This window comes from Ovis canadensis, chromosome 3 (assembly GCF_042477335.2).
Source record: "Ovis canadensis isolate MfBH-ARS-UI-01 breed Bighorn chromosome 3, ARS-UI_OviCan_v2, whole genome shotgun sequence".
NCBI lineage: Eukaryota > Metazoa > Chordata > Mammalia > Artiodactyla > Bovidae > Ovis > Ovis canadensis.
Genome location: NC_091247.1, coordinates 156,888,189 through 156,914,361, shown reverse-complemented (window position 1 = coordinate 156,914,361; position 26,173 = coordinate 156,888,189). Strand labels below are relative to the sequence as shown.

Here is a 26,173-nt window from a genome sequence, read left to right as displayed (position 1 = left end):
TGTCTGGCTTTACTTACCAGTATCTCCCAAGTACCAAATACAGTGCCTGGGACAAAACAGGTGCTCGATATTTGAATAATTCTCAATTCAAAGAGGAAATGAAAACTGTCAATCAAACTAAAGAATTAAGGAAAATGAGAATATTACATTGTCCTGAAGACTGTGTGCAAAGGTATTCTAAAAGAGGAAACTCACAGTTTTACATCTTTTTATTTTTAAATAAAAATAAATGAATTAAACTTTCTATTGAATAAATCAGGAGAGAAAGAATGAAAAAAGTTAGGAAGCAAAATCAGAATTTTCGAAAAGGCCAGTAAAATAGCTACCCACAAGACTAATCAAAGGACAAAGAAAACTCAAATGCATGTTTAGAATAAATAAAGTGATGTAACAACAGATGAAATAAATTAAAAATATGGTAAAAGATATGCACAGTTCTGACGAAATAATTAGAAAGTCTAAATAAAATGGACATTTTTCTAGAACAATGAAAAGCCAAACTTAAAAAAAAAAATCTGAATAGTGCCTACGATGAGCATATACGTAGGTTCATCGTACAGTCTACTCTTGCGTATGTTTAGATTTTATAAGTAAAATGTTTTAAAATATGCTTTCAAGAAGTAATGCTTTCCCCTGTCTCATAAGGGCTAAATTTGCTCAGAACTAACAGTAGCTAACCAGTCGATCAAAACAACACACAGGAAATGTCCAACAAGAAAGGGGTCCCAGATTGGGATAGCCGGGTTTAGCTAACTCAGGTGGTACGGCAAGAAGGACTCGGCTCGCCTCAGCCAGAGCGCCACGCGCCTGCGCAGGTTAGCTGCTCCGCTAACTGTTCGAGGGCGGAAGCGCGGGTGCCCTGAGCCACGTGACCACGGATGAAAGGGGGCGGGGCGCGCGGGACGTGTTGCCGCGTAGTCGCAGACTGAATGGGCGGCGGCAGAGCATGTGTGCTTGCCTGAGGTTGCTACTCTGCTGGGACCCGAAGGTCGAATGTCTCTCCGCAGCCGGACCGTGAAGCCGGCGGCTGCGAGAACGCGGCGGCCGAGGAGGAGGGAGAGGGCAGCCGGGGACAGGCCGGGCGCCCCTTTCCGAGGCTGACGGCCCCTGGCTACGCGAGTCATGGCATCGCTGGCGGATCGAGTACGGGGCAACGGGCGCATCGCGGCCGGGCTCCTACTCAATCTACTGGTGTCCATCTGCATCGTGTTCCTTAACAAATGGATCTATGTCCACTACGGCTTCCCCAACATGAGCCTGACCCTGGTTCACTTCGTGGTCACTTGGCTGGGCTTGTACGTCTGCCAGAAGCTGGACATCTTTGCCCCCAAAAGTCTGCCGCCTTCCAAGCTCCTCCTCCTGGCCCTCAGCTTCTGTGGCTTCGTGGTCTTCACCAACTTATCTTTGCAGAATAACACCATAGGCACCTATCAGCTGGCCAAGGCCATGACCACGCCGGTAATCATAGTCATCCAGACCCTCTGCTACAAGAAAACCTTCTCCACCAAAATACGGCTCACGCTGGTGAGTAGCTTCAGCCGGGTGAGGTGCGCCTCTAACAACTCACCTGGACCAGCTTTCTCCCCCGGCAAGTTTGCGTAACCTTGCGCCATCCTCTTTCCCGTGATAGTAAAATCCACACTTGAGTCATTTGTGAACTTCACGCTTATTTGGGAAAGGTGAAAAAAAGCCATCTTGGCGCTCTGTTGGGCTTTCAGCACAGTAGAGTGTACTTGTGTGAGTTTTCATAACTACTGTTTGATGGAAAATCCTTATGCTGTGATTTCTGAGTAAGAAAGAAAGCTGTATTGAGTGATGCAAATCTGTATCGGATTAAGTGGAAAATCTCAAACTGACTTTATGATAAACGTTAAATGTCTCTCAGAATATGTTTGCGTTGACATACTGCAGAGGTTTCATAGTCTTTACATAAAAAAAAGATGGGCTAAAATAATTTTAGTACTTCATAACTTACAGAACTTAAAATCTTAATGCTTTTTTTGGTTATACCCTTGTATTTCTATGTTTAGACACTAGTTTTGTAGTCCATTTACTCTGATGTGTTTGCATGTGGTATTTTCACGCAAAGTGCAATGCATCGACTCATTATTTTACCCAGAATTTTAAATAAAAGTAAATGTGAACAAAAATATAGAATTATTTCATTCAACTTTGAGGAAGTAGGATTAACAGTTCTTTTTTTTTCACATGGAAGAATGTTTGTAGAGGTTCATTGTTTCCTGTGACATTTTTATGGTTAACCTTGTAAGACACTGTGAAAGGAATGCTAATTTTATGTCTCATAAATTTAATCTGAACAACATTTACTTCTTTTTCTTTACAGATTCCTATAACTTTAGGTGTAATCCTAAATTCTTATTACGATGTGAAGTTTAATTTCCTTGGAACGGTGTTTGCTGCTCTTGGTGTTTTAGTTACATCCCTTTATCAAGTGGTTGGTAATTTTTTTTTTTTTCTTTATGTGCCTTTTAGCAGGTTTCATAAATTTTGAAGCTGTGCCCCAAGGTTTAGGCAATACAGTATAGAGACAATAGACTGTTGGGAAGAAGCATAATTGCATAAATTGTCTGACTCAAGTTGAAGAGAAGAAAGGAGACAGAAATGTGGGTGTAGGGTGTTCACCAAGTATTTCCCTACCTGTTTGTAAGTGTATGATACCCACACTTTACAGTCTGAGTTTCAGATGATGGTATAATGTGTTTTGGGAAATCCTTACAAAATAGTAATAAGACTTTTTTACTTGAGGATTGTGTTCATGGGTTTTGTGGTATTTATCATTTACTGTTTAATTATGATGTTACTGTGAAGGAGTAAATACAGATCCAAAAAATTGAACAGGAAAGGAAAATTTCAGATTTATAAATCTTTGCCTCAAAAGATATACCGCTGTTACAGCTTGTATATTCTAATCATTTGTCTCTGTTAGTATATTATAGCAATGGGTATTTCACTTCTTGCGCTAGCCTGATGCCTTGCCTGAAAACTTGTTCATGGATTTATTTACTTCATTACCATAAAATCTCAACAAGTATTTTTTGTTTCTTATATAATGGGGAAAAGAATAATGAATGACGAAGGGTACAGTGAAACAGTATTTTCTCTATACTGAAAACCTTGGACTGAAAATTCTGGGTATGCCTGCATGGGGAATCAGAGCCAAATGTGGGATCAATTTGACTTTGTTCACAAGCATCCACTAGTTGTATACTAAGGCATTTTAATTATGAATGTTAGGAATTTAATAAGGCAGCCTTAGCATTTTCTAGTACTGGTTAGTTCAGAAACATTGTTATGTGAAAATTCTGGGGTTGAATAAACTTCTTAGTGGCAGAGAAGCAGTTTAAATAAAAGAGAGCAGTGACATGAAAGGCAGGAGCACCCACTCAGTCTTGTCACTTAGCCCCAAGATATTCTTTTACTACAGAGAGAAATCAGAGGAAGCTCAGGTTTGTGCTTTAAGAAAACTGCATTTGGGCATACTTCAATGAGTTTAAATTTTTCATTAGATACTATTTATCTTTTTTGTTAAATGGACTTTTTTGATTCAGTATGAATTATTTGTTAGAGCAGGAAATTTTATTTGTTGAACGTTAGAATTTCTTGTATCCTTTACGTATAACTTCAATTCAGAGTACTCACAGTACTCACTGGCCACGCCAATATGACCATTTTTGTTCAGACAAGTTTCAAAATTGATATAGATTGGAATCAAAGAATTCTGTATCTCTCAGGTAGATATTTGAAATGAGATTGACCAAGGAATGATTGTAGACTAGACTAAATTATGGGCAAAGTTTTTGATTATTGGTAAATGGTAAAAGTATGGTTACAGAATCGATATATTCCCCAGAAAATTCATTTTAAGGAAAGTTGTATTTTCCTATTGTATCCTTGTATAATTTCCAAGTTATTTCTTCTCATACTACTAGGGCACTGAAAGGAATTAAGAGATGAATTAAGAGCTGAATGAGTTAAGATGAATTAAGAGCTGTTAGATTTAGTTGTAGAAAGATGATTGAGTCTTTCCTCCATTCAGCAGACATTTCTTCTGCTTTATACTCAGCCTTGATACAGAGATGAAAAGCAGCTATAATCCAGTATCGAAGAAATGCATGGAGAAAGCTGATCACAGGTAGTATAGCTCAGGGTATGAGGAAAGTTCTGAGGAACACCACAGAGAGACAATTCTGCTAGGAGGTGGTGGTGAGGTACGGCTTTATGGGAAAGTTCAAATTGAAGAACGCATAGGAATTTGCTTAGCAGAGTAGTATAGCAGAGGTCTTTCTTTGCAATGATGTGTGAAAATACAGAGCATTTTTGGAGAAGTTGGTTCTTTTTGGTGAGACTGGACTGTAGTTGCTTGGTGGAAAGACAAGGCTGAGGGGTGGGTGAGACCAGATTTCAGAGTCTTGAGTATCATGTGGAGGAAGTGTGCCCTTTATCTTGCAGGCACCAGGACAGGAGTTCAGAGAGGGCAGTGAGTTGATCATTCCCTGTGTTCTAGAAACTTCTGGCGGCAGTGAAGAATGAGTAAGAGGGAAGACAGGTTGACAGGCAGAGCAGTCAGGAAGTGCTCCATGGTTTAAGGGGAAGACAGGAAAGACATGAACAAGGACAGTGGTACTGGACATGGAAAGGAAAAATCAAACTCCAGACACCTTTTGGAGAAAGAATTAGTAAGACCCAACTGAATGTGAGAGTGCAGACCCTACTGAAAATGAGTCTGATCCTTGGAGGAGACTATATCATTAATTATTGGAGCAACACAGGAGGAGCTCATTTGGGGAAAAAAGTAATCAGCTTAATCCTAAATAAGCCCCTGCAGATGATCTAAGTGAAATGAACAGTAAGCTGTTAAAGGAGTGACTTAAAGGATGCTCGAGGAAGAAGGTCAGAGCTCTAGGTGTCAGCGGATAGGAAAAGATAAGTTGGGGAGGTAAAAGAGGAAAGCCAGACATCTCCCTTACAGATAGTAGGGAAGGAAGAGGTGAGTGAGAAAGCAGCACAAACCAGAGGTCAAGTTCTTCCAAGAGCAGTTGCAGGTTCTGCAGAGGGCTCCAGCTGGAAGGGGGCCGAGGGCAGTCCATCAGTGTGGCCGCTGGAGGTGAAGGTGCCCTGTCGGGGAGCAGTTTCATGAGAAGGGTGACAAGCAGAAGCCAGGCTGCGCTGCAGTGAGAGCAAGTGGAGGCCTGAAAGTCACCACCATTCCAGGCCTGGTATCTCGTGTCAGACCCGCAGCTGCCCATAGAGGCTGCTAAGGCCACGCAGGGCTGTGCGTACACCCTCTGCCTTCATTTTCGCTCACTGTGGTGTCCCAAGCAAAAGAATCAACTCTTTGTCCTTCATGTTCACAGCAGACTCTTAGTAAGGCTGGCAGGATAATGCTTCACATTTCCTGCTCTTCTATTTTTGTCTTGGTGAATTTCTGTAGACTTAGCGTTTATGTAACAGGATACCCGGACCTACAGGAAAAAGAATTATGTAGGAGCAGTTATTCAAAAAAGCCTGGCTGTTCTTGCTAGGTATTATATTCAGACAGTCCTATCAAACTTTCTTTAAAACCTCTTTTTCAGTTATATTTCTGAAGCATTTTGAGAACTGAAAGGGTTTGAGGCTGTGGAGTGTCTGTTCTAAGCATAGCCTTTTTAGGGGTTGTGATTATCTATAGTTTATTAGGGGGGATTATTCACAGAAAAGTCAGCCATAGAGAGGGAGGTTCCTTCTACTCTGCCACTGATCGAGTTTTCTGAAGTTAACGAAAAGCTCTCACATACCCCTTTCTGACCACACACGTTGGTGGCCACCTGGGATAAATGAGGTTTCTGTTCGTCTCCAGTTAAGAGTCCGCCCTGCCTCCCAGTCTTCATTTTGGGGGCCATTTTTAGAAAGAAATGAAGTCTGACAGTGCATCTGTGTTCCTTCTTATCCTGCTTGTGAAGATTAGCCTGCTTATTCCTGCTTATAAATATCCATACCTGCCTAATTTTCCCAAGATCTCTGATACCTATGCATTGATTTTCCACATTTACTAGGATCTGGAGGGAAGAGAGGATTTTTTTTTCCTCCTTTAATAGTAAGAAAATCAATTATCAGACATGGAATATAGAAAACTCCTTTTATCCAAGGAGCTTACAAGATATACATATATATATATTATTGATCTTTGATATCTTAGGCATTTCCTCTTCCCTAAGCCCTGCCCCTCATTCCCGTGTTTGTGGCCAAAATTGCATCTTTTCTTTGTTGAGTACCACAGTTTTTTCTACCTAACTTGTTCTCTCTTCTGAATTTCAGTGGGTAGGAGCCAAACAGCATGAACTGCAAGTAAACTCGATGCAGCTGCTGTACTACCAGGCCCCGATGTCGTCTGCCATGTTGCTGATCGCTGTGCCCTTCTTTGAGCCAGTGTTCGCAGAAGGAGGAATATTTGGTCCCTGGTCAGTCTCTGCTTTGGTAAGTTCTAATTGTTTGGGTGGGTGTCTAAGAAACAAGACAGTAATAATTACTAATGCAATTTTTAGTTTTCAGAGTGCTAGCTCGGATCCATTCTCACATTTAATCTTTAAAATCACACTTTAAGGGAGGCAAGGTAAGATTATTCCTTTCTTTAAAATTTAATTATTTAGTTAGTTATTTGGGGCTGTTCAGGGTCTTTGTTGCCACGCAGGCTTTTCTCTAGCTGCAACAGGCAGGGGCTCATCCCCAGTTGCGGTGCGCAGGCTTCTCATTGCGGCGGCTTCTCTTATTGTGGAGGCGGGCTCTGGGGCGTGCGGCTTCGGTAGTCGTGGCGTGTGGGCTCAGGAGTTGGGGCTCTCGGTCTCTAGAACACAGGCTCAGTAGCTGTGCATGGGCTTAGTTGCTCCGAGTCCTGTGGGATCTTCCCTGACCAAGGATTGAACCTGTTCTTGCGCATTGGCAGGCGGATTCTTTACCACTGAGCCACCAGGGAAGCCCAGAGATTATTCTTTAGATGAAGAAACTGAGGCAGAGAAAGATTAAGGGACTCGCTTAGGGTGCAACAGCTAGTCAGTGGTAAAACCAGGGCTAAAATTCAGGTCTTCCGATGCCTGGTTACTATGCTAAGCAAGCCTATTTGTTGTCCAGTCGCTCAGTTGTGTCTGACTCTTTGTGACCCCGTGGACTGCAGCACGCCAGGCTTCCCTGTCCTTCACTATCTGCTGGAGCTGGCTCAAACTCAAGTCCATTGAGTCAGTGATGCCATCCAACCACCTCATCCTTTGTCGCTCCTTTCTCCTCCTGCCTTCAGTCTTTCCCAGCATCACATCGGCCCTTCACATCATCTGGTGGCCGAAGTATTGAAGCTTCAGCTTCAGCATCAGTCCTTCCAATGAATATTCAGGGTCGATGTCCTTTAGGATTGACTGGTTTGATCTCCTTGTTGGCCAGGGGACTCCCAAGAGTCTTCTCCAGCACCACAGTTTGAAAGCACCAGTTCTTCAGTGCTCAGCCTTCTTCATGGTGCAGCTCTCACATCCGTTCATGACTACTGGGAAAACCATTGGCTTTTCCACTGTGGCTGCAGTCACCTTCCACAGTGGTGCCAAGCTGTGTAGCCCACAAATATTTGGGGCATTTATTTTTTTATAATGAAAATATAGCTTTGTTGATTTTATTATAATAATATGCGTAGTTCATATTATGTATATTTTTGAACATACATAAAATTATAAAGTGAAAGTCCTCGTGAATCCTGCCACACTAGGATAATCACCTTTACTACTTTGGTAATGATCATTTCATGGATCTTTTTGAATCCAAAGATAAATGCACGTTGTGTGTATATTTAATTTCATATATATGTAACCATATTACTTACGCTGTTTTTACCCTGGGTTCCTTTTCCCCAGCCCCGCTACCCATACACACTTCATCATCCCATTACCCCATTCCTTCTCCTTAAAGTCAGTCATGTTAATATTCTAGTGTTTGTTCTTGCATATTTTTCTCTGTGCTGTACATACCCTCATATAAACGCATACAACATGCCCAAGCATACATACACATATGTATACTTAAACTATACACTTGTTTCTTTTACAAAAGTGGGATCCTATTACACAAATTTTCTTTTTTTAGAAATTCAAGCAAGGCTTTATTGGGACCCTGCTGTGTTAGCAGGGCCTTATGATTTTCTGTATCTTGCTTTTCTCACTTAACAGTGTCTCATAAAAATATCTTCACATCATTCTTTTGATGATGGTATAATAGTTACAGTTCTTAACTACCATAAACAGTATTGTGTAAACAGACTTGTACATGTGGCCTTACGAACTGGGCCTTTTTATTCTGTGAAATAGAGTCTTAGAATGGAATTGTCAGATCAAAGGGGTCTGTACTCTGGGGACATTGTTTTAATAAAGTTAGAAAGTATAGCCCCCCTACTTAGGAAAGGAACTTCTGCTTCCCATACATTTAACGCAGGGCATGGGCATGTCTGTTTTGTAGGTGGTGGTAATTTATCAAACTACTGTAGTTTGGGTACCTTAGACTAGGAGGGGAGAGGCTTTATGTAACTGGTCCTCTGACATTTGAAAATGAGGACCTCAGCAGAAAGACCATAAATAAAGGTCAAAAAAACAAGAGCACGGCAGTCTGAGACTGCTGAATAAGGGAGAATCACCTTCATTGTCTCTAGAGGGCATCATTGTCTCAAAGTGTAATTGTGTTTTTAATGATGTGAAGGTCGTCAGGAAACAGGCTTGTGACATACTGTAAACTGTAAAATTAACAATGATACATTCCTAGAAACAATTTTTAAAATCTTTAAGGGGCAAATTTCTCTTAGTTAAAAATTTAGTGAGCCTCACTGTTGTTTAAAAAAAGAAAGTAAGGTATTACTGTTTCTAATTAAAAGACAGCAAATCCAACTCCCCTGGTCTAGTTACAACTGCACTGATTTAAAAACTGATAAAACCCATATGGGACAGAAAGAGTCTTCAAATATGACATGTTTTCTTTGGAATTTAAACTCCTTAATAATTCAAATTGTAACTGATATTTTCTCTAAATTCTATTTCAGCAGTAGATAATGGTTTTGTAACCTTTTTTAAATTTTTTATTTTATATTAGCATATAGTTGATTAACAGTGTTATGTTATTTTCAGGTATATAACAGAGTGATTCAGTTATACATTTACATGTCTGTTGTTTTTCAAATTCTTTTCCCAATTAGTTGTTTTAGAATATTGAGCAGAATTCTCTGCACTCTACAGTAAATCCTTGTTGGCCATCCATCTTCAATATAGCAGTGGGTACATGTCCATCCCAAATTCCCTGGCTATCCCTCCTCCCCACCCTTCACCCCTAGTAACCATGAGTGTGTTCTCTAAGTCTGTGAGTCTGTTTCTGTTTTATACAAAAGTTCATTTGTATCTTTTTTTTTTAAAGATGCCGCATATCAGCAATATATGATATTTCTTTCTCTGTCTGACTTGTTTTCTAACTTTTAACATGAAATTGTGGGATAAGTGTGGACAGAATGTCATGCGTGTCTACAGTGGGACAGCCCATGGTCTCCCATCCTCAGCCAAGCAGGTTTACCCGTGTCCCACGCACACACCTCGGCTTCCGTTCCTCTGCTTTGACCCATACTGTTTCCTGCCCCTGTTATTTCTTTTTCTAATCTAAACATGCATTTGAAATCCAAAGACTTTTCTTGCTATTCCAGCCCAAAAGGACATCTCCTGTCTAGAGGAGCCTAAGAACCTGCTCTCTGCTTGCCTGTTAATGAGGTTAGAGCTCAAGACTGATTTTCTCTTCTTGCCTGAGCTGTGCGTCTTGTATTGCACTGTCATTTAGTCGCTCAGTTGTGTCTGACTCTTTCTGACACCATGGTCTGTCCGTGGGAACTGTCAGGCAAGAATGCTGGAGCGTGTTATCATTTCCTTCTCCAGGGACTCTTCCTGATCCAGGGATCGAACCCACATCTCGTGCAAGCCTCCTGCATTGCAGGCAGATTCTTTACTGCTGAGCCACTGGGGAAGCTTCATTTGGTTAAGAGGTAGCACAGCAGAGCCAGTTGGGAGCAGAGACTCCAGAATCAGACTGCCCTGTGTTTAGATCTTGGCCCTTCCACTTACTAACTGTGTGTCTTAGGCAAGTTACTTGACCTCTTTGTGCTATTTTCTTGTCTGTGAGAAGGGAAAATATTTTATTCTCTCATGGCTGTTTGCAACAATTAAATGAGTTAGTACATGTAATATATTTAGAACAATTCTTGTTGCTTAGTCAGCACTATGTAAGTGTAAGCTGTGATTATATTATAAAGATTTTTATGATATCCTTGAGTGGTTTCTGAAATCTTTGAGGGCAAGAACCCATTGTGTTCCTTATAAGGCCTGGGCTAGTTTTGTGGGTATCGAATGAATGCCCACTGATTCAATTTAAATAAGAATAAAATGAGCAATTCAAAGGAAAAAAGGTGTGAAAGGATATATGCCAATGTATTAACTGTGCTGAGTGGTTGGGATTATAAGAATTCCTTATGAGTTCTCTTCACAGGGAAAAATACTTTTCCCTGTATGTTTAATTTTATATACGTGTGGATGGTAGATGTTCTCTATTCTTGCCCTGGTAGCCATTCCATAATGGTTGGTTGGTTTATGGTTTAGTTGCTCAGTCGTGTCCAACAGTTGCGACCCCATGGACTGTAGCCTGCCAGGCTCCTCTGTCCATGGATTCTCCAGGCCAGAATACTGGAGTGGGTTGCCATTTGCTTCTCCAGGGGATCTTTTCCACCCAGGAATCGAACATGGGTCTCTTGCATGGCGGGCAGATTCTTTACCAACTGAGCTACAAGGGAATCCTATTTCGTAATGTGTGTAGGTCAAATCATGATGCTGTACACCTGAAACTTACACAGTGCTGTGTGTCAATTACATCTCGGTGAAAGTAGAAGGAAAAAAATCCGTTATGTTCTTTTTGCTCATCTTTATTTTCTAATTTTTCCATGATGAATATATTATTACTTTTATAATAAATTATTACAAAATAATTTTTCACTGGATAGATAAGAAAAACTAACCTGGCAGTTTACATTCAGAGTCAGCATATTGTTGAAGAATTTTCCATTGCATTTTGTAGACAAAATTGCAGTTTCAAATACTACTCATTCTGCTTTTTTACGCTCAGTTCTTGCTTTCTCTGAGCTTGATTATCTCTTTTTAAAAATCTTATTTTGGGAAATTCCCTGGCAGCCCAGTGGTTTGGACTCCATGCTTCCACTGCAGGGTCCCGGTTTCGGTACCCTGATCGGGGAACTAGGATCCCACCAGGCACTGCGGTGTGGCCAAAAAAAAGGTCTTGGTTTTTAATGGTTGACAGAAGTTCCTGATGAAGTATATTTTCACTTGATGATTGTAATGATTGCAGCTGCTTTTCATTAATGATTCTTTTGGTTTATTTGTAGCTGATGGTCCTGCTCTCTGGAGTAATAGCTTTCATGGTGAACTTGTCGATTTATTGGATCATTGGGAACACTTCACCAGTCACGTATCCTTTTTCTAACAATTCACAAATGTATAGTCTTTTATATTCTCCAAAACTCTGTCACACTGATTTCTTTATTTGAGTCTCACACTTACTATTGCATGGCCTAAATTGAGTAGATTGGGTTATTTTTAGTCTTTATGGAGATTTAACAAACTGTGAACTGGGGAGATGGGTCAGCTTTCTGTATCATAAATGCTTTTGAATTTTCTTAAGGAATAGGTGAGCTTTTCCCGTATCAGAATTAATGCAGAGCACCAGTCCTTGCACATAAACATTTGTTGAGTGAATACTGAGGTGAATATTTAGGTTTCCCATCACTTTTCAGTTATTGATAGTTTAATAATAATAATACAAAGGAGTGGTTAATCTAAGTAACAGTAATTTCAGACCAGTCACTCTGGCTTGTGAGTTTATTTTTGTACTTGTCTGGCTGGGTGTGCCTGCTTTTCTCAATATTACTTCACATTAAGAAATGAAGTCATGACTTGAAGATCTTAATCAAACTCAGCTGCCCATTTTTAGCATTTCCCCTATATTGAGTGAACACTGAGCTGTCCACAAAGTATAAAACAGCACATTTGACAGCTGTCAATAAATAACAACAGTTCTAATAGTAATAATTTAAAAAAACAAAAGCAACACTTAACGTTTCTTCTGTGCCAGGCGCTGTTTGAAACACCTTCTGTGTATTAACATTTAGTTTTTATAGCAGCTCAGTGAAGTAAATTCTGTCTTTGTTCTGCAGAAGAGGAAGTGGAGGTGCAGAGGGGTTGAATAACTCACTTGGAGTATGGTGTCCAGGTTTGAACCTGGGTGGTCTAGCCAGGACTTGTGCTGCCAGATCAAGGCATCCAAGTATGTGCCCTAACTAAGAACATCCATTCATTCATTCAACAAATATTAACTGAACGCCCACTGTAAACCATTCCTTGACTTAGTAAATATTCACATACTGAGTATCTACTGTATGTCAGGCATTGAAGATACAGTGAACTGAAGAGACAAAAATCTCTGCTCTCACAGGCTTAAGTTCTGGGGAGAAAGGCTATAAATAAGGAATGAAATGTGCATATGCAGGGTTAGATAGTGTCAAGTGATGAGGAGAAAGAGATGAAGCAGGGACGGGGTGGTGGGATATTGGGGACAGGGTGAAGTTTTACACAAGGTAGACAGGAAGGCCTCAGCAAAACGGATACTTTTGAGTAAAGACCTGAAGGAAGTGAGGTTGTTCCACGCAGAGTGGGATGGATAGCATTGCCAGGCACAGGGAACAGCAGGCGAGAGACTGGAAGGAACAAGAAACCTGTGTGGCTGGAGCAGGGGGAGCACAGGGTGGCTTTAGGAGGACTCAGAGTAATAGGGGGCAAACTGAGCAGAGCTTTTACATGAGAGGTGAAGCCATTGAGCAGGGCATGACATGATTTTATGTCTGTTTTAGTAGGATCCCTCTGGGCTATTGTGTTGAGAACAGGCAAGGCAAGGATTTTCAACCTCAGTGCTACTGACCTTTTGATCCAGACAGTTCTTTGTTGCAGAGGCCTGTCCTGTCCATTGGAGGATGTTTAGCAGCATTTCTGGCCTCCAGTCACCAGATAGCAGTAGCACCCTTTTCCCCAATTATGAAAACCAAAACCGTGTCCTTGCCCAGATGACAGAATCACTCCCAGTTGAGAACTACTGCATTGAAAGGGGCAAGAGATGAAGGAAGCCATCTGCTGCTGCTGCAGTATGCTAAGTTAGAAGCTGCACTGCTTTGGTACCGGGAGAGTCACTGTGGGCGCAGTGAGAAGTGATTGGACTCTGGATGTATTTCCAAGTAGAGCCAGCAGGTTTTGCAGGCAGATTGGATGTGGAGAATGAGAGAGGAAAGAAAGTTGACTCACCCAGCTTTGAGCCTGAGCCCCTGGTGGCGTACAGTTGCCAAGGACTGAAATAGGACAGCCCGAAGGCGGTGTGGAGGTGGGGAGGAAGACCAGGTGCTCAGTTTGGGGTGAAACAAGTCAGAGAGTTCAAGATCGAGGTCTTGGCCGGAGGGATTCTGGAGAGATTTGGTGGTGTGTAGATGTGGTTTGAAGCAGTGAGTCTGGCTGACATTACTAAGCACACAGGAAGAGGAAAAAATGGTGTTTACAGATCAAGTCCTGGGTCACTTCAGCGTTTAGAGTTTGCAGAGATGACAGGAGCCAGGCGGAAGGGGCAGCAAAGGAGCAGTTGAGGTGGAAGCAAGGAGGAGAGGGTGTAGAAACCAAGTGAGGAGGAGGGGAGTCAGCTGTGTCCAAGGCTGCTGCCAGGTCAGGTTCAGGCAGTTGAGGAAGGGCTTGGTGAGGTGCAGGCACTGATGATTTTGACAAGAACTTCAGAATGTCCAGGTGGAAGCCGACTGGAAGAAAGTGCAGAATTAGAGGAGTTGGAGATGTTGAATATAGCTTGCTCCTGTTTTTTTTTTTTTCCTAATTTACAAAAGGATTCACTGAAGAATTTCTTTAAATTTGCCGTTCCTCTCATATAAATATCTTTAACAGACCTTGACCACTTAAAAGAAAGGCTGAGGAGTAAGGAAATGCTGGCATGTGGGAGCCAGTGCACTTGAAGATAGCTCATAATTGAAAATGAAGCCTGTTTTATTATGGTTATAATTAACATCCTTGAGAAGGTCCTCTGTCCCACAGGAAAATTACCCCTGTTGAGGGAGGCAAGCACTGGTACCCTGGTGACCTGACCTGTGCTCTCCTGCCCAGACGGAACTTCCTGGTTGCTTAGTTGGGCTCCGAGCAGAGGAGGGAACCTGGACTTTGAGGTTGGGCAGGTCCAGGCATGCAGCTGCAGTTCTGCTGCTGCCTCAGCGAGTTGTGGGAGATCTCTGTCCCACTCTCATTATGAAATGGGGGTCATGGTACCCACATGATTAGGTTGCTGTAAGTGTCTGAGACAATGTGTGTCCAGCACCTGGCCAGTGTTTATTAGGTGTAAGTATCGCTGTTACGGGGCTTCTCTGGTAGCTCAGCTGGTGTAGAATCCACCTGTAATGCAAGAGACCCTGGTTCAATTCCTGGATTGGGGAAGTTCCCCTGGAGAAGGGATAGGCTACCCACTCCAGTATTCTTGGGCATCCCTGGTGGCTCAGACAGTTAAGAATCTGCCTACAATGTGGGAGACCAGGGTTCAGTCCCTGGGTTTGGAAGATTGTGGGAGGAGGACATGGCAACCCATTTTTGCCTGGAGAATCCCCATGGACAGAGGAGCCTGGCAGGCTATAGTCCATAGGATCACAAAGAGTTGGACATGACTGAGTGACTAAGCGCAGCACAGCACTGCTGTAAATAGCTCACATATAGGGATCTTACTGGGTGCTTAAAGCCGTGCGTATATTAGCTTAGTTAATCCTCACAATGACGCCGGGGCAGAGTGGTAGCTCTTTCTAGTATTATTAGGAAGAGTACATGGGTACATATCAGACATCTGAAATATAATAAAGTACTAATTCATAGAGAAAAAACGATTTAAAATTCAGTAAGAATAACTTGTAAAGGTACCAGTTGTGTCTTTAGTTAGCCTTTTAAATGAACAATGATTTGGACATGCCTTAATCCAGCAGCAAGTTACGAGCAGTAACTTCAACTCGGCTTGAGTAAATTCAACTCAAACATGGACTTTAGAGTTAAATAGACCCATCTATGTTTGACCTCTGGCCCTGCCACTTATTAATTCTGTGAGCTAAGTTACTTAAAATCCTCGAGCCTCCACTGTTGTAAATGAGAAGAGTGCTATTGCAGTGAAGGGAAATATGACTCTTAAATATTATAAAATGGTGTTAGATATGCATCTGGCATAGTGCCTGGCAAGTCACTGGTGCTCAGGGCTAGTCCTCCCCTGTCCCTGATTCCCTCCTAAGCTTAAGCACACTGGCTGTATTGCCCTTGAGTCAGCCCTCTGACGCCTTACATGTCTCACCTCATTTGCCAAGGGAAGTTTTGAAATGGCTCCATAAAACAGCAACACGAATTGATCTACAAAAGAGCTTCTCTGTAACTTGTTCTGAATCCCTTTCCCAACTTTGTATCACAGCCCCTTCTCTCTTGTTTGGGGAGGTCAACAGGGAGAGTAGTTGAGGGAGTCTCCTATCACTGATTAATTACTGAAAGCTACCTGAAGAAACTAGGATTCACCCAGGGCTTCACTGAAGTTCCTGTTCTTTAAACTTGGGAGCTGCTCTTCAGTCTGGGTTTCATGTACTTCTCTCCAGCCATCGGAAGCCTTAGCTGTGTGTGTGTGTGTGTGTCTGTCTGTCTGTCTGTCTCTCTCTGTGTGTGTGTGTGTGTGTGTGTGTGTATGTGAGAGAGGGAGGAGAGAGAATATAAAACATCTAGCTTGTTATTTTTTATCCTTGTGTGTGTGTGTATGTGTGTGTGTGTGTGTGTATGTGAGAGAGGGAGGAGAGAGAATATAAAACATCTAGCTTGTTATTTTTTATCCTTGTGTGTGTGTGTGTGTGTGTGTGTGTGTGTGTGTATGTGAGAGAGGGAGGAGAGAGAATATAAAACATCTAGCTTGTTATTCTTTTTTATCCTTATCTATAAACCTCAGCTATAACATGTTTGGACACTTCAAGTTCTGCATTACTTTATTTGGAGGATATGTTTTATTCAAGGATCCATTGTCAATTAATCAGGGTCTTGGCATGTTATGTACATTATTTGGCATTCTTGCCTACACCCATTTTAAACTCAGTGAACAAGAAGGAAGTAAGAGTAAATTGGTGCAACGTCCTTAATTAGGTTTTTGTAGAGAAAAAGTTGCCTGAACATAACAAAAAAAGTGGGCAAGTTACTTTCAAAGAAGAAATGAAAATTATGTTGCAAAATTCATTAAATGATCATTTATAAAAAGTCATGCAAAAGAAATTTTATTCATAAATATAACTTACTTGGGAATTTTCTGGTGGTCCAGTGGTTGAGACACCATACTTTCGCTGCCAAGGGTGCAGGCTCAATCCCTGGTCAGGGAGTTAAGATCCTGCAAGCTGTGTGGCATGACCAAAAAGTAATAATAATAAAATTAATTAAAAAGTAAAATAAATAGAACTTTCTCTTTTAGAGTACCTTGTAAGAAAAACTTTATCCTCTAAAGCATGGCTCATGCTTCTTTTCAAAGGTTATTCTATGAAGTATATAGGATGGTTTGGTTATATCAAATGAAGTACATGAAATTAAAGTTTTATAATGCTGACAAAGAAATTCAGATCACTGTACCACAAATGTGTAATGGCTTTTAAGGAAGGACACATAGGATTCCTCGACTTGCTCATAGGTGGTCCCCAATATGAGTTCTATTATAATTGAAGCCAAAGTATTCAAGTCAGAATTTAAGGCTAGCATTTCTATTTTAGTTGTTTTAGTATAACTTCTTGCTTTTTTCATTTACAGAAATAACATATGATTATTGGAAAGCAAAGTGCAGTAAAGGAGATCATAAGGCAAAAACCAGTTCTAAAAGTATTATTCTTCTAGTAGAAAGTGGATATAAGAAGTTAATGTTATCAGAAAACCTACAGTTTCTATGGGTGTTCTCTTGCTGAGCTCTCAGTGAGCTCTAGAAACTATACATGAAGTTCAAAAATAAAAGAGCTCCATGTTTAAACGACTCAAAGAAAAGACTGCAGGAGAAATTGAGCAGGTTTCTTCTTATCCTGGTGACTGTTCTCCTGGCTTCTTTGAGCAATTCATGTTAATGATTGCTTAAGACTACCTCCCAGCCATCACTCCCCCACGCCCACATGTGAGGTATCTTTGACACTGAAGGGTTTGGAGTGAATTGTGTCAGCCTTTCTAAGTGGGCTAAGGAAAATTCTTGAGCAGCAAGTCAAGGTAGATGTTATCAGAGATTAAGCAGAAACTTGGTGAAGATATGAGGAAAGATTTGAAAGAGAAGTAGAGAAATAGTCAATATTTAACAAGTTCCATGAATTTTTTTAAAGGGATAATTAAATAAATTCTAGGGGAAATACATGATTTTACTCAAGAATATAATAGTGTCACATATTGAACTGCCAAATCTATTACTGGCTTCCCACTCTTGACATTTGAGAATTCAAAGCAGTTGTTGATAACCTCTCACAATAAATTGACTGATCCGGATAATCCCTCTTATAATATTTCTTTTTCTAAATGTTATTTAGAAACTTCAAGTGAGAAAAACAGCTCTTTGGAGGATGAAAGGTCACATGTATAAAATACACCTTTTAGGACCATTTTTTTTTTTTTACTGGCCTATTTGAAATGCAAAGCCTCACTGAAAATCGATTTTGACAGAATTTCAATGTATCAGTCATTCTGTTGTGTGATTTTTATGTGTGGTGTTCTGTTATTGTTTTAAATAATTTTGGTTCTTCTCAGTTTCCAAAGATACATTTTATTGTGCTAAGAAATACAAAGCAATTTGTCTTGCTAGATGAGCTTCAGGAGTTAACGTTTGTCTAAGGAATGTTCTCTGTGTTTTAAATGAACATATAATTGTTTACCAAAAGCTGGAGAAAAGTACTTCAGTATTTCAGAGGATCATTTGACTTCTGTGCACTAACATCTGAGTCGATTTGTGCCATTTACAGATTCTTCTTAACTGTAAATGCAACTTGGGGGGTTATAATAAATGTTGGGGTAGAGTTGTACTAAATGACTGATGTCAGTAGGGATTCAAGGAAGGCTGGAGCAAGATAGTGTGCGGTGGGGTGGTTATGGATCTATAAGTGAATAGAATATATACTACTGGAACTAGAGTCTGATAAACATTTTTTGCCCTGAAGACTGTCTTCCTTTGAAAAGGAAATTCCTGGGAGGAAAATGGACCAGATGATGAGGACCAACCGCGGAGACAAACCAGTAATTCTGTGCTATGGAAGAAAACATGCTGGCTGTCCTTTTGTTAAGGATGTAATTACACTTGTTTTTTTATTGTATATTAGATGACCATACTGCAGTTTTTACCTGTTATAAATAAAGAGAACTTGATGTTTTTACTTTCAAGTTACATGTTAGAACCAGTAGAGGAAGGATGGTGTCTGTGTGTATGCAGGAGTGACGCTGGCCTGTCCAGCTCCTGAGTTTGCATCACCTAAGGAAACAGAAGAGAAGGGGATGACGGAGGATGAGATGTTCGGATGGCATCACTGACTCCATGGACATGAGTTTGAGCAAACTCAGGGAGTTGGTAAAGGACAGGGAGGTCTGGCTTGCTGCAGTTCATGGGGTTGCAAAGAGTCAGACACAATTTAGGCACTAAGCGCCAGCAACAAAGAAAGTCCTTATCTCTTTTTTAAAAAAGATAAAGGAGGGCCATCCCTGGTGGTCCAGTGGTTATGAACCTGCCTTTCAGTGCAGGTAGTGTGGGTTCAATCCCTGGTCAGGGACCTAAGATCCCACATGACTTGGGACATCTAAGCCTGTGCCACACTACTAATCCCGCACACAACTAGAGTCTGTATGCCACAAGGGAGATCTGATGTAACCAAATAAGTCAAAAAATAAATATTTTTAGAAATAAAATCACATAAAGAAGAAATCCTCTTCTTTGTGAAATGAAGCCAATGTTCTCCTGTTCATTTTTGAAAATACTTTTTAAACCTTGCTAGTTTCAAATCACTAGTCATCTTTTCTAAAAAATCTATTTATAAGCAACTAATGGAGCACTCCACATTGACCCCATTGGTGATTAGTTGTTGGGTGAATGAATATGCAGAATGGTCAAAGGAGAAGGTCTGAAGAAAAGAATGAAGACCGTATTTATTAGATATATTCTGTTTTGCCTTTCTGTTTGCAAACTTGAACTAGATTATAGTTGCTAACATCAGGACTAGAATGATCATTTCATTCATTCAACAAAGACTTATTAAACATGCGTTATGTGCCAGGTACGGTGCCACACACTGTGCAGAGATAGTCCTGTGTTCCCTGTGATATTAAACATTACTCCAGCAGAAAAGATAGAAATTAATTAAAAATTTATTATTTCAGGCTCAAATGGTAGAAGGCACATGGTTCTCTGGAGCATGTAACAAAACAGTCTGGCCCAGGATTGGCTGTCAGCAAAGGTGTCCACGAGGAGAGGACAACTGAGCTGAAATTTGATGGCCATGTAGAAGTTAGCTGAGCAAAGACTGAGCTGAGTAAAGAGAGGGGGGATTGCATTCTGGTAAAAGGGAATAATGCATGCAAAGGCCCTTTGGTTGGAGGAATTTGTGATGAGTTTTAAACTGCAAAAAGGATGGAGCGTAGGAACTACATTTAGGGGAGATGTGATATGACACGAAATTGCAAAGGAAGGCCAGGGATTGGAAAGAAAGGCCAGCCCTTGGACCACAGAACACCTTATGGACGGTGTTAGGAATCTAGTAAGAGCAAGACGGGGTGTTCTGAGCATTGTCACGTCGTCACAGTCAGTGCCTTTGTTTTGAAACACATGAGAGAGAACCAGAGAGAGGCTAGCAAAGAGGAGACAGCTCTAGTGAGATGTGATCACTTGGAGAGGTGGTGGTGAGATGACAGAAGTGGGTAGAGCAGGAGGATTTTGTAGATGAGGTCAAGTGGGCTTGAGATGGATTGGAAATGGAAAGCATGAGAAGGGATGAAGTCAGGAATCACATGTGTATGATTTGGGCAGCTTAAAGAGGAAAGTACCCTCTCAAGATAGGAAACACAAGAAGAGGTTGGGGTGGGGAATGTGGAGACTAAATTCACAGTCTAGCTATCTCGACTTTAAAGTGTCTTTGACAAATCCAGTTAAAGTTATTAAGTAACCAGATATATAGGTCTAGAAGTCAGGAGTCTTTTTTTAAAAAATTGATGTGTAATTGATTTATAATATTAATTTCAGGTGTTTACTCAGTCTAACAGTCGTGTCCAACTCTTTGCAACCCCATGGACTGCAGCATGCCAGGCCTCCCTGTCCATCACCAAATCCCGAAGTTTACTCAAACCCATGTCCATTGAGTCGGTGATGCCATCCAACCATCTCATCCTCTGCCGTCCCCTTCTCCTCTCACCTTCAATCTTTCCTAGCATCAGAGTCTTTTCAAATGAGTCAGTTCTTTGCATCAGGTAGCCAAAATATTGGAATTTCAGTTTCCGCATCAGTCCATCCAATGAATATTCAGGACTGAATTCCTTTAGGATGGACTGGTTGGATCTCCTTGCAGTCCAGGGGACTCTCAAGAGTCTTCTCCAACACCACAGTTCAAAAGCATCAGTTCTTTGGTGCTCAGCTTTCTTTATAGTCCAACTCTCACATCCATACATGACTACTGGAAAAACCATAGCCTTGACTAGGTGGGCCTTTGTTGGCAAAGTAATGTCTCTGCTTTTTAATATGCTATCTAGATTGGTCATAACTTTCCTTCCAAGGAGTAAGCGTCTTTTAATTTCGTGGCTGCAATCACCATCTGCAGTGATTTTGGAGCCCCCCCAAATAAAGTCTATCACTGTTTCACTGTTTCCCATCTATTTGCCATGAAGTGATGGGACCAGATGCCATGATCTTAGTTTTCTGAATGTTGAGCTTTAAGCCAACTTTTTCACTCTCCTGTTTCATTTTCATCAAGAGGCTACTTAATTCTTCACTTTCTGCCACAAGGGTGGTGTCATCTGCACATCTGAGGTTATTGGTATTTCTCCTGGCAATCTTGACTCCAGCTTGTGCTTCATCCAGTCCACATTTCTCATGATGTACTCTGCATGTAAGTTAAATAAGCAGGGTGACAATATACAGCTTTGACGTACTCCTTTCCCGATTTGGAACCAGCCTGTTGTTCCGTGTCCAGTTCTCCCTGTTGCTTCCTGACCTGCATACAGATTTCTCAGGAAGTAGGACAGGTGGTCTGGTATTCCCATGTCTTTCAGAATTTTTCAGTTTGTTGTGATCCACACAGTCAAAGGCTTTGGCATAGTCAATAAAGCAGAAGTAGATGTTTTTCTGGAACTCTCTTGCTTTTTCTATGATCCAGCGGATGTTGGCAATTTGATCTCTGGTTCCTCTGCCTTTTCTACAACCAGCTTGAACATCTGGAAGTACATGGTTCACGTACTGTTGAAGCCTGGCTAGGAGAATTTTGAGCATTACTTTGCTAGTGTGTGAGATGAGTGCAGTTGTGCATTAGTTTGAACATTCTTTGGCATTGCCTTTCTTCGGGATTGGAATGAAAACTGACCTTTCCCAGTCCTGTGGCCACTGCTGAGTTTTCCAAATTTGCTGGCATATTGAGTGCACGACTTTCACAGCATCATCTTTCAGGATTTGAAATAGCTCAACTGGAATTCCATCACCTCCATTGGCTTTGTTTTTCCTAAGGCCCACTTGACTTCGCATTCCAGGATGTGTGGCTCTAGGTGAGTTATCACACCATCGTGTTTATCTAGGTCATGAAGATCTTTCTTGCATAGTTCTTCTGTGTATTCTTGCTGCTGCTTCTTAATATCTTCTGCTTCTGTTAGGTCCATACCATTTCTGTTCTTTATTGAGCCCATTTTTCCATGAAATGTTATCTTGGTGTATCTAGTATTCTTAAAGAAATCTCTAGTCTTTCCCATTCTGCATTGATCACTGAGGAAGGCTTTCTTATCACTCCTTGCTATTTTTTGGAACTCTGCATTCAAATGGGTATATCTTTCTTTTTCTCCGTTGCCTTTCGCTTCTCTTCTTTTCACAACTATTTGTAAGGCCTCCTCAGATAACCGTTTTGCCTTTTTGCATTTCTTTTTTTCTTGGGGATGGTCTTGATCATTGCCTCCTGGAGGATGTCATGAACCTCTGTCCATAGTTCGTCAGGCACTCTCTCTATGAGATCTAATCTCTTGAATCTTTTTGTCACTTCCAGTTTATAATCATAAGGGATTTGATTTAGGTCATACCTGAATGGTCTAGTGATTTTCCTACTTTCTACAATTTAAGTCTGAATTTGGCAATAATGAGTTCTTGATCTGAACTACAGTCAGCTCCCAGTCTTATTTTTTGCTGACTCTATAGAGCTTCTCCATCTTTGGCTGCAAAGAATAGAATCAATCTGATTTTGGTATTGACCATCTGGTGATGTCCATGTGTAGACTCTTCTCTTGTGTTGTTGGAAGAGGGTGTTTGCTATGACCAGTGCATACTCTTGGCAGAACTCTATTAGCCTTTGCCCTGCTTCATTCTGTACTCCAAGGCCCAATTTGCCTGTTAATCCAGGTATTTCTTGACTTCCTAATTTTGCATTCCAGTCCCCAGTAACAAAAAGGACACCTTTTTGGGTCTTAGTTCTAGAAGATCTTGTAGGTCTTCATAGAACCATTCAACTTCAGCTTCTTCAGCATTATTGGTCGGGGCATAGACTTGGATTACCATGATATTGAATGGTTTGTGTTGGAAACGAACAGAGATCATTCTGTCTTTTCTGAGATTGCATCCAAGTACTGCATTTCGGACTCTTTTGTTGACTCTGTTGACTACTCCATTTCTTCTAAGGGATTCTTGCCCACAGTGGTAGATATAATGGTCCTCTGAGTTAAATTCACCCATTCCAGTCCATCTTAGTTCATTGATTCCTAGAATGCTGACGTTCACTCTTGCCATCTCCTCTTTGACCACTTCCAATTTGCCTTGATTCATGGACCTAACATTCCAGGTTCCTATGCAATATTGCTCTTTACAGCATCGAATCTTGCTTCTGTCATCAGTCCCATTCACAACTGGGTGTTGTTTTTGCTTTGGCTTCATCCCTTCATTCTTTCTGGAGTTATTTCTCCACTGATCTCCAGTAGCATGTTGGGCACCTACCAACCTGGGGAGTTCATCTTTTAGTGTCCTATCTTTTTTTCTTTTCATAATGGTCATGGGGTTCTCCAGGCAAGAATAATGAAGTGGTTTGCCATTCCCTTCTCCAGTGGACCACATTCTGTCAGACCTCTCCACCCGTCTTGGGTGGCCCCACACGACATGGCTTAGTTTCACTGAGTTAGACAAGTGTGTGGTCCATGTGATCAGATTGGCTAGTTGTCCGTGACTGTAGTTTCGGTCTGTCTGCCCCCTTATCCCCTCTCAGTGCCTACCATCTTAACTTGGGTTTCTCTTACCTTGGATGCAGGGTCTCTCTTCACGGCTGCTCCAGCAAAGCATAGCTGCTGCTCCTTACCTCGGATGCAGGGTAGCTCCTCTTGGCCACCACCCCTAACCTCGGGCACAGGGTAGCCTCTCTCTCAGCCGCCACCCCTGACCTATTTTTCTGGGCTCTGGCTATTGCAGCAATGAAATTAAAAGACACTCCTTGTTAGGAAAGTTATGACCAACCTAGGCAGCACGTTAAAAACCAGAGACATTAATTTGCCAACAAAGGTCCGTCTAGTCAAGGCTATGGTTTTTCCAGTGGTCATGTATAGATGTGAGAGTTGGACTGTGAAGAAGGCTGAGCACCGAAGAATTGATGCTTTTGAACTGTGGTGTTGGAGAAGACTCTTGAGAGTCCCTTGGACTGCAAGGAAATCCAACCAGTCCATCCTAAAGGAGATCAGTCCTGGGTTTTCATTGGAAGGACTGGTGTTGAGGCTGAAACTCCAATATTTTGGCCACCTGATGCGAAGAACTGACTCATTGGAAAAGACCCTGAATCTGGGAAAGATTGAGGGCAGGAGGAGAAGGGGACGACAGAGGATGAGATGGTTGGATGGCATCATCGACTTAATGGACATGGGTTTGGGTGGACTCCAGGAGTTGGTGATGGGCAGGGAAGCCTGGCGGGCTGCAGTTCATGGGGTCACAAAGAGTCAGATACAACTGAGCGACTGAACTGAACTGAACTGATGGGAGTTCTCTTTTTAGTTTTTTGAGGAGCCACCATCCTCTTTTCATAGTGGCTACACCAGTTTACATTCCTACCAGCAGTGCAGGAGAGTTCCCCTTTCTTCACATCCTCATCAGTACTTGTTTGTAGACTTTTGATGATAGTCATTCTGACAGTTGTGAGATGATACCTCATCAGTTTGATTTGCATTTCTCTAATAATTAGCAATATTGAGCATCTTTCCATGTGCCTGTTAGCTGTATGTCTTTGGGACAGGAGATTTTGGTGTGGAGTGGAGATAAACGGAGTTTCTGGGGTACACCTGTTGAGGATGAAGACACAGACCAGAAGGAGTTTACCTTGGAAGACATTATAATGCAAGAAGTCTACAGCTGAGCCTTGAGGAACTCTACCATATACTGGTAGTGGTAGGTATTTTTACAGAGGAAGCTGAAGAGGAAGGGTCACAGAGGAAGGAGGAAAACAGGGATGGTATAATGGGAGAGAGGGTGGCCAAAGGTGACCACCCTTTGCTATTGCTGGGAGGTCAAGGTAGACTTGCACAGAAAAACAACCATTGTGTTTGTTGACAGTTTATTGTGGACCTTGGTGAGGCTGTTTCTGTGGTGTGATGGAGGCAAAAAGCAGGCTGGAGTAGGCTGAGTGGTCAGTGTATGAGAGAAGGATATGGATCCAAGAGTACAGACAATTCTATTGCTATTACAGGCAATGTTGAATGCTGTTTGACATGAATGGGTGTTTTTTTTTTATTACAGGATTAAAATTGCAAAGCACCAAATATTCCTGTGTACCCCTGGAAGAAGTGCACATACTTCTGTAACAGAGATGATCTTTCACTCTGAAAAGGAGTTTTATTTTTGGTTATTGAATATATTCTTGAGATGTGGGTTACTGTTAATAAAATCAACAGTCACTTTTGCCAACTGCTGGCTTACTTGCAAACAATCTTTCAAGCCCACTAAGAGGTGATCAGTTATGTATTTCCTTATCTCTGTTACCACTAAAGTTAAAAGGGGGGAAGTAAACCTGCCATGAAAAGGACCAGTCTGGGGGCAGGTGAGTCACTGTGGAGCAGAGTTGGCTTGGACCTCAGAATCATGGCTCCCAGTCCAAACTCTGCCTTTGACCAGGCTGACCTTTGGCTGTGGGGAAGCCCCTTGCCTCTTGTTCTCAGTTTCTTGATTTGTAAAATGAGGGCTTGGGTCCAAATGATTTCCAAGGAACCCTCCATCTCTGAAATCCCCTGAGTGTGCTTTTTCAGATTAAAATTTCTCATTTGCTTATATTGAGAGTATATTAGATGAAATCAATGAGAAAGATTTTGTTTGGTCCTTGTGAGAGCTGCTGGTTTCTTGTTCATATGCACTTTGTTATTCATATATTCTGTTTTTAGAAAGTATGCAAAACATTAAATGGATTTATATTTATAAAATATTAGAAGACATGATTTAATTTGATTTATCAAAGCTGCTTTACACTTAACATGAAATCATTGGGAGGTGAATTATTGCCAATTTAATTATTTATAGATATCTAGAGGTTATATTTGCTATACTGTTTTTAATTTGGAAAACAGCACATCACCCAAACCATAGTAATTCACATTTTTCTATTTAACTAAAATCTCATGAACACTAGGCATGCCACATGAGGAAGCCTGCATATTTCTTTAACCAGCCAGTACTATGTCTTTTTTAAAGAGGACTTTGGTTTTTAGAGCCATTTCAGATTCATATTCACTCTAAATTTTGATTTTTTTCATTACTCATATGAGATTATTTTCCCTTTTAAAATGAAGTGATCCGAATCAACCATATGTCT

The 26,173-nt window shown here is 41.2% G+C and overlaps 1 protein-coding gene across 2 annotated transcripts; it reads left to right on the top strand.

The window, feature by feature from the left end:
• The first annotated feature begins 763 nt into the window (after positions 1–763).
• Positions 764–25,784, top strand: SLC35E3 (solute carrier family 35 member E3). Of its 2 annotated transcripts, none has more exons than XM_069584686.1 (5): positions 764–1,524; positions 2,345–2,455; positions 6,316–6,474; positions 11,450–11,532; positions 16,117–18,551. In XM_069584686.1, the coding sequence occupies exons 1-5, from the start codon at positions 1,123–1,125 to the stop codon at positions 16,301–16,303; spliced, it is 942 nt and encodes a 313-aa protein (XP_069440787.1). In that variant the 5' UTR covers positions 764–1,122; the 3' UTR covers positions 16,304–18,551. The 2 variants fall into 2 exon arrangements, with proteins under 2 accessions (XP_069440787.1, XP_069440788.1); XM_069584687.1 differs by lacking the exons at positions 11,450–11,532; positions 16,117–18,551 and adding exons at positions 24,608–24,759; positions 25,108–25,784 and having other exon boundaries at positions 862–1,524.
• Positions 25,785–26,173: the final 389 nt, after the last annotated feature.

Coding starts and splice junctions, on each gene's coding strand:
- SLC35E3 (XM_069584686.1), top strand. CDS start 1,123: ATGGCATCGCTGGCGGATCGAGTACGGGGCAACGGGCGCATCGCGGCC. Junction 1,525..2,344: donor CCAAAATACGGCTCACGCTG/GTGAGTAGCTTC, acceptor TTTTCTTTACAG/ATTCCTATAACTTTAGGTGT. Junction 2,456..6,315: donor TTACATCCCTTTATCAAGTG/GTTGGTAATTTT, acceptor TCTGAATTTCAG/TGGGTAGGAGCCAAACAGCA.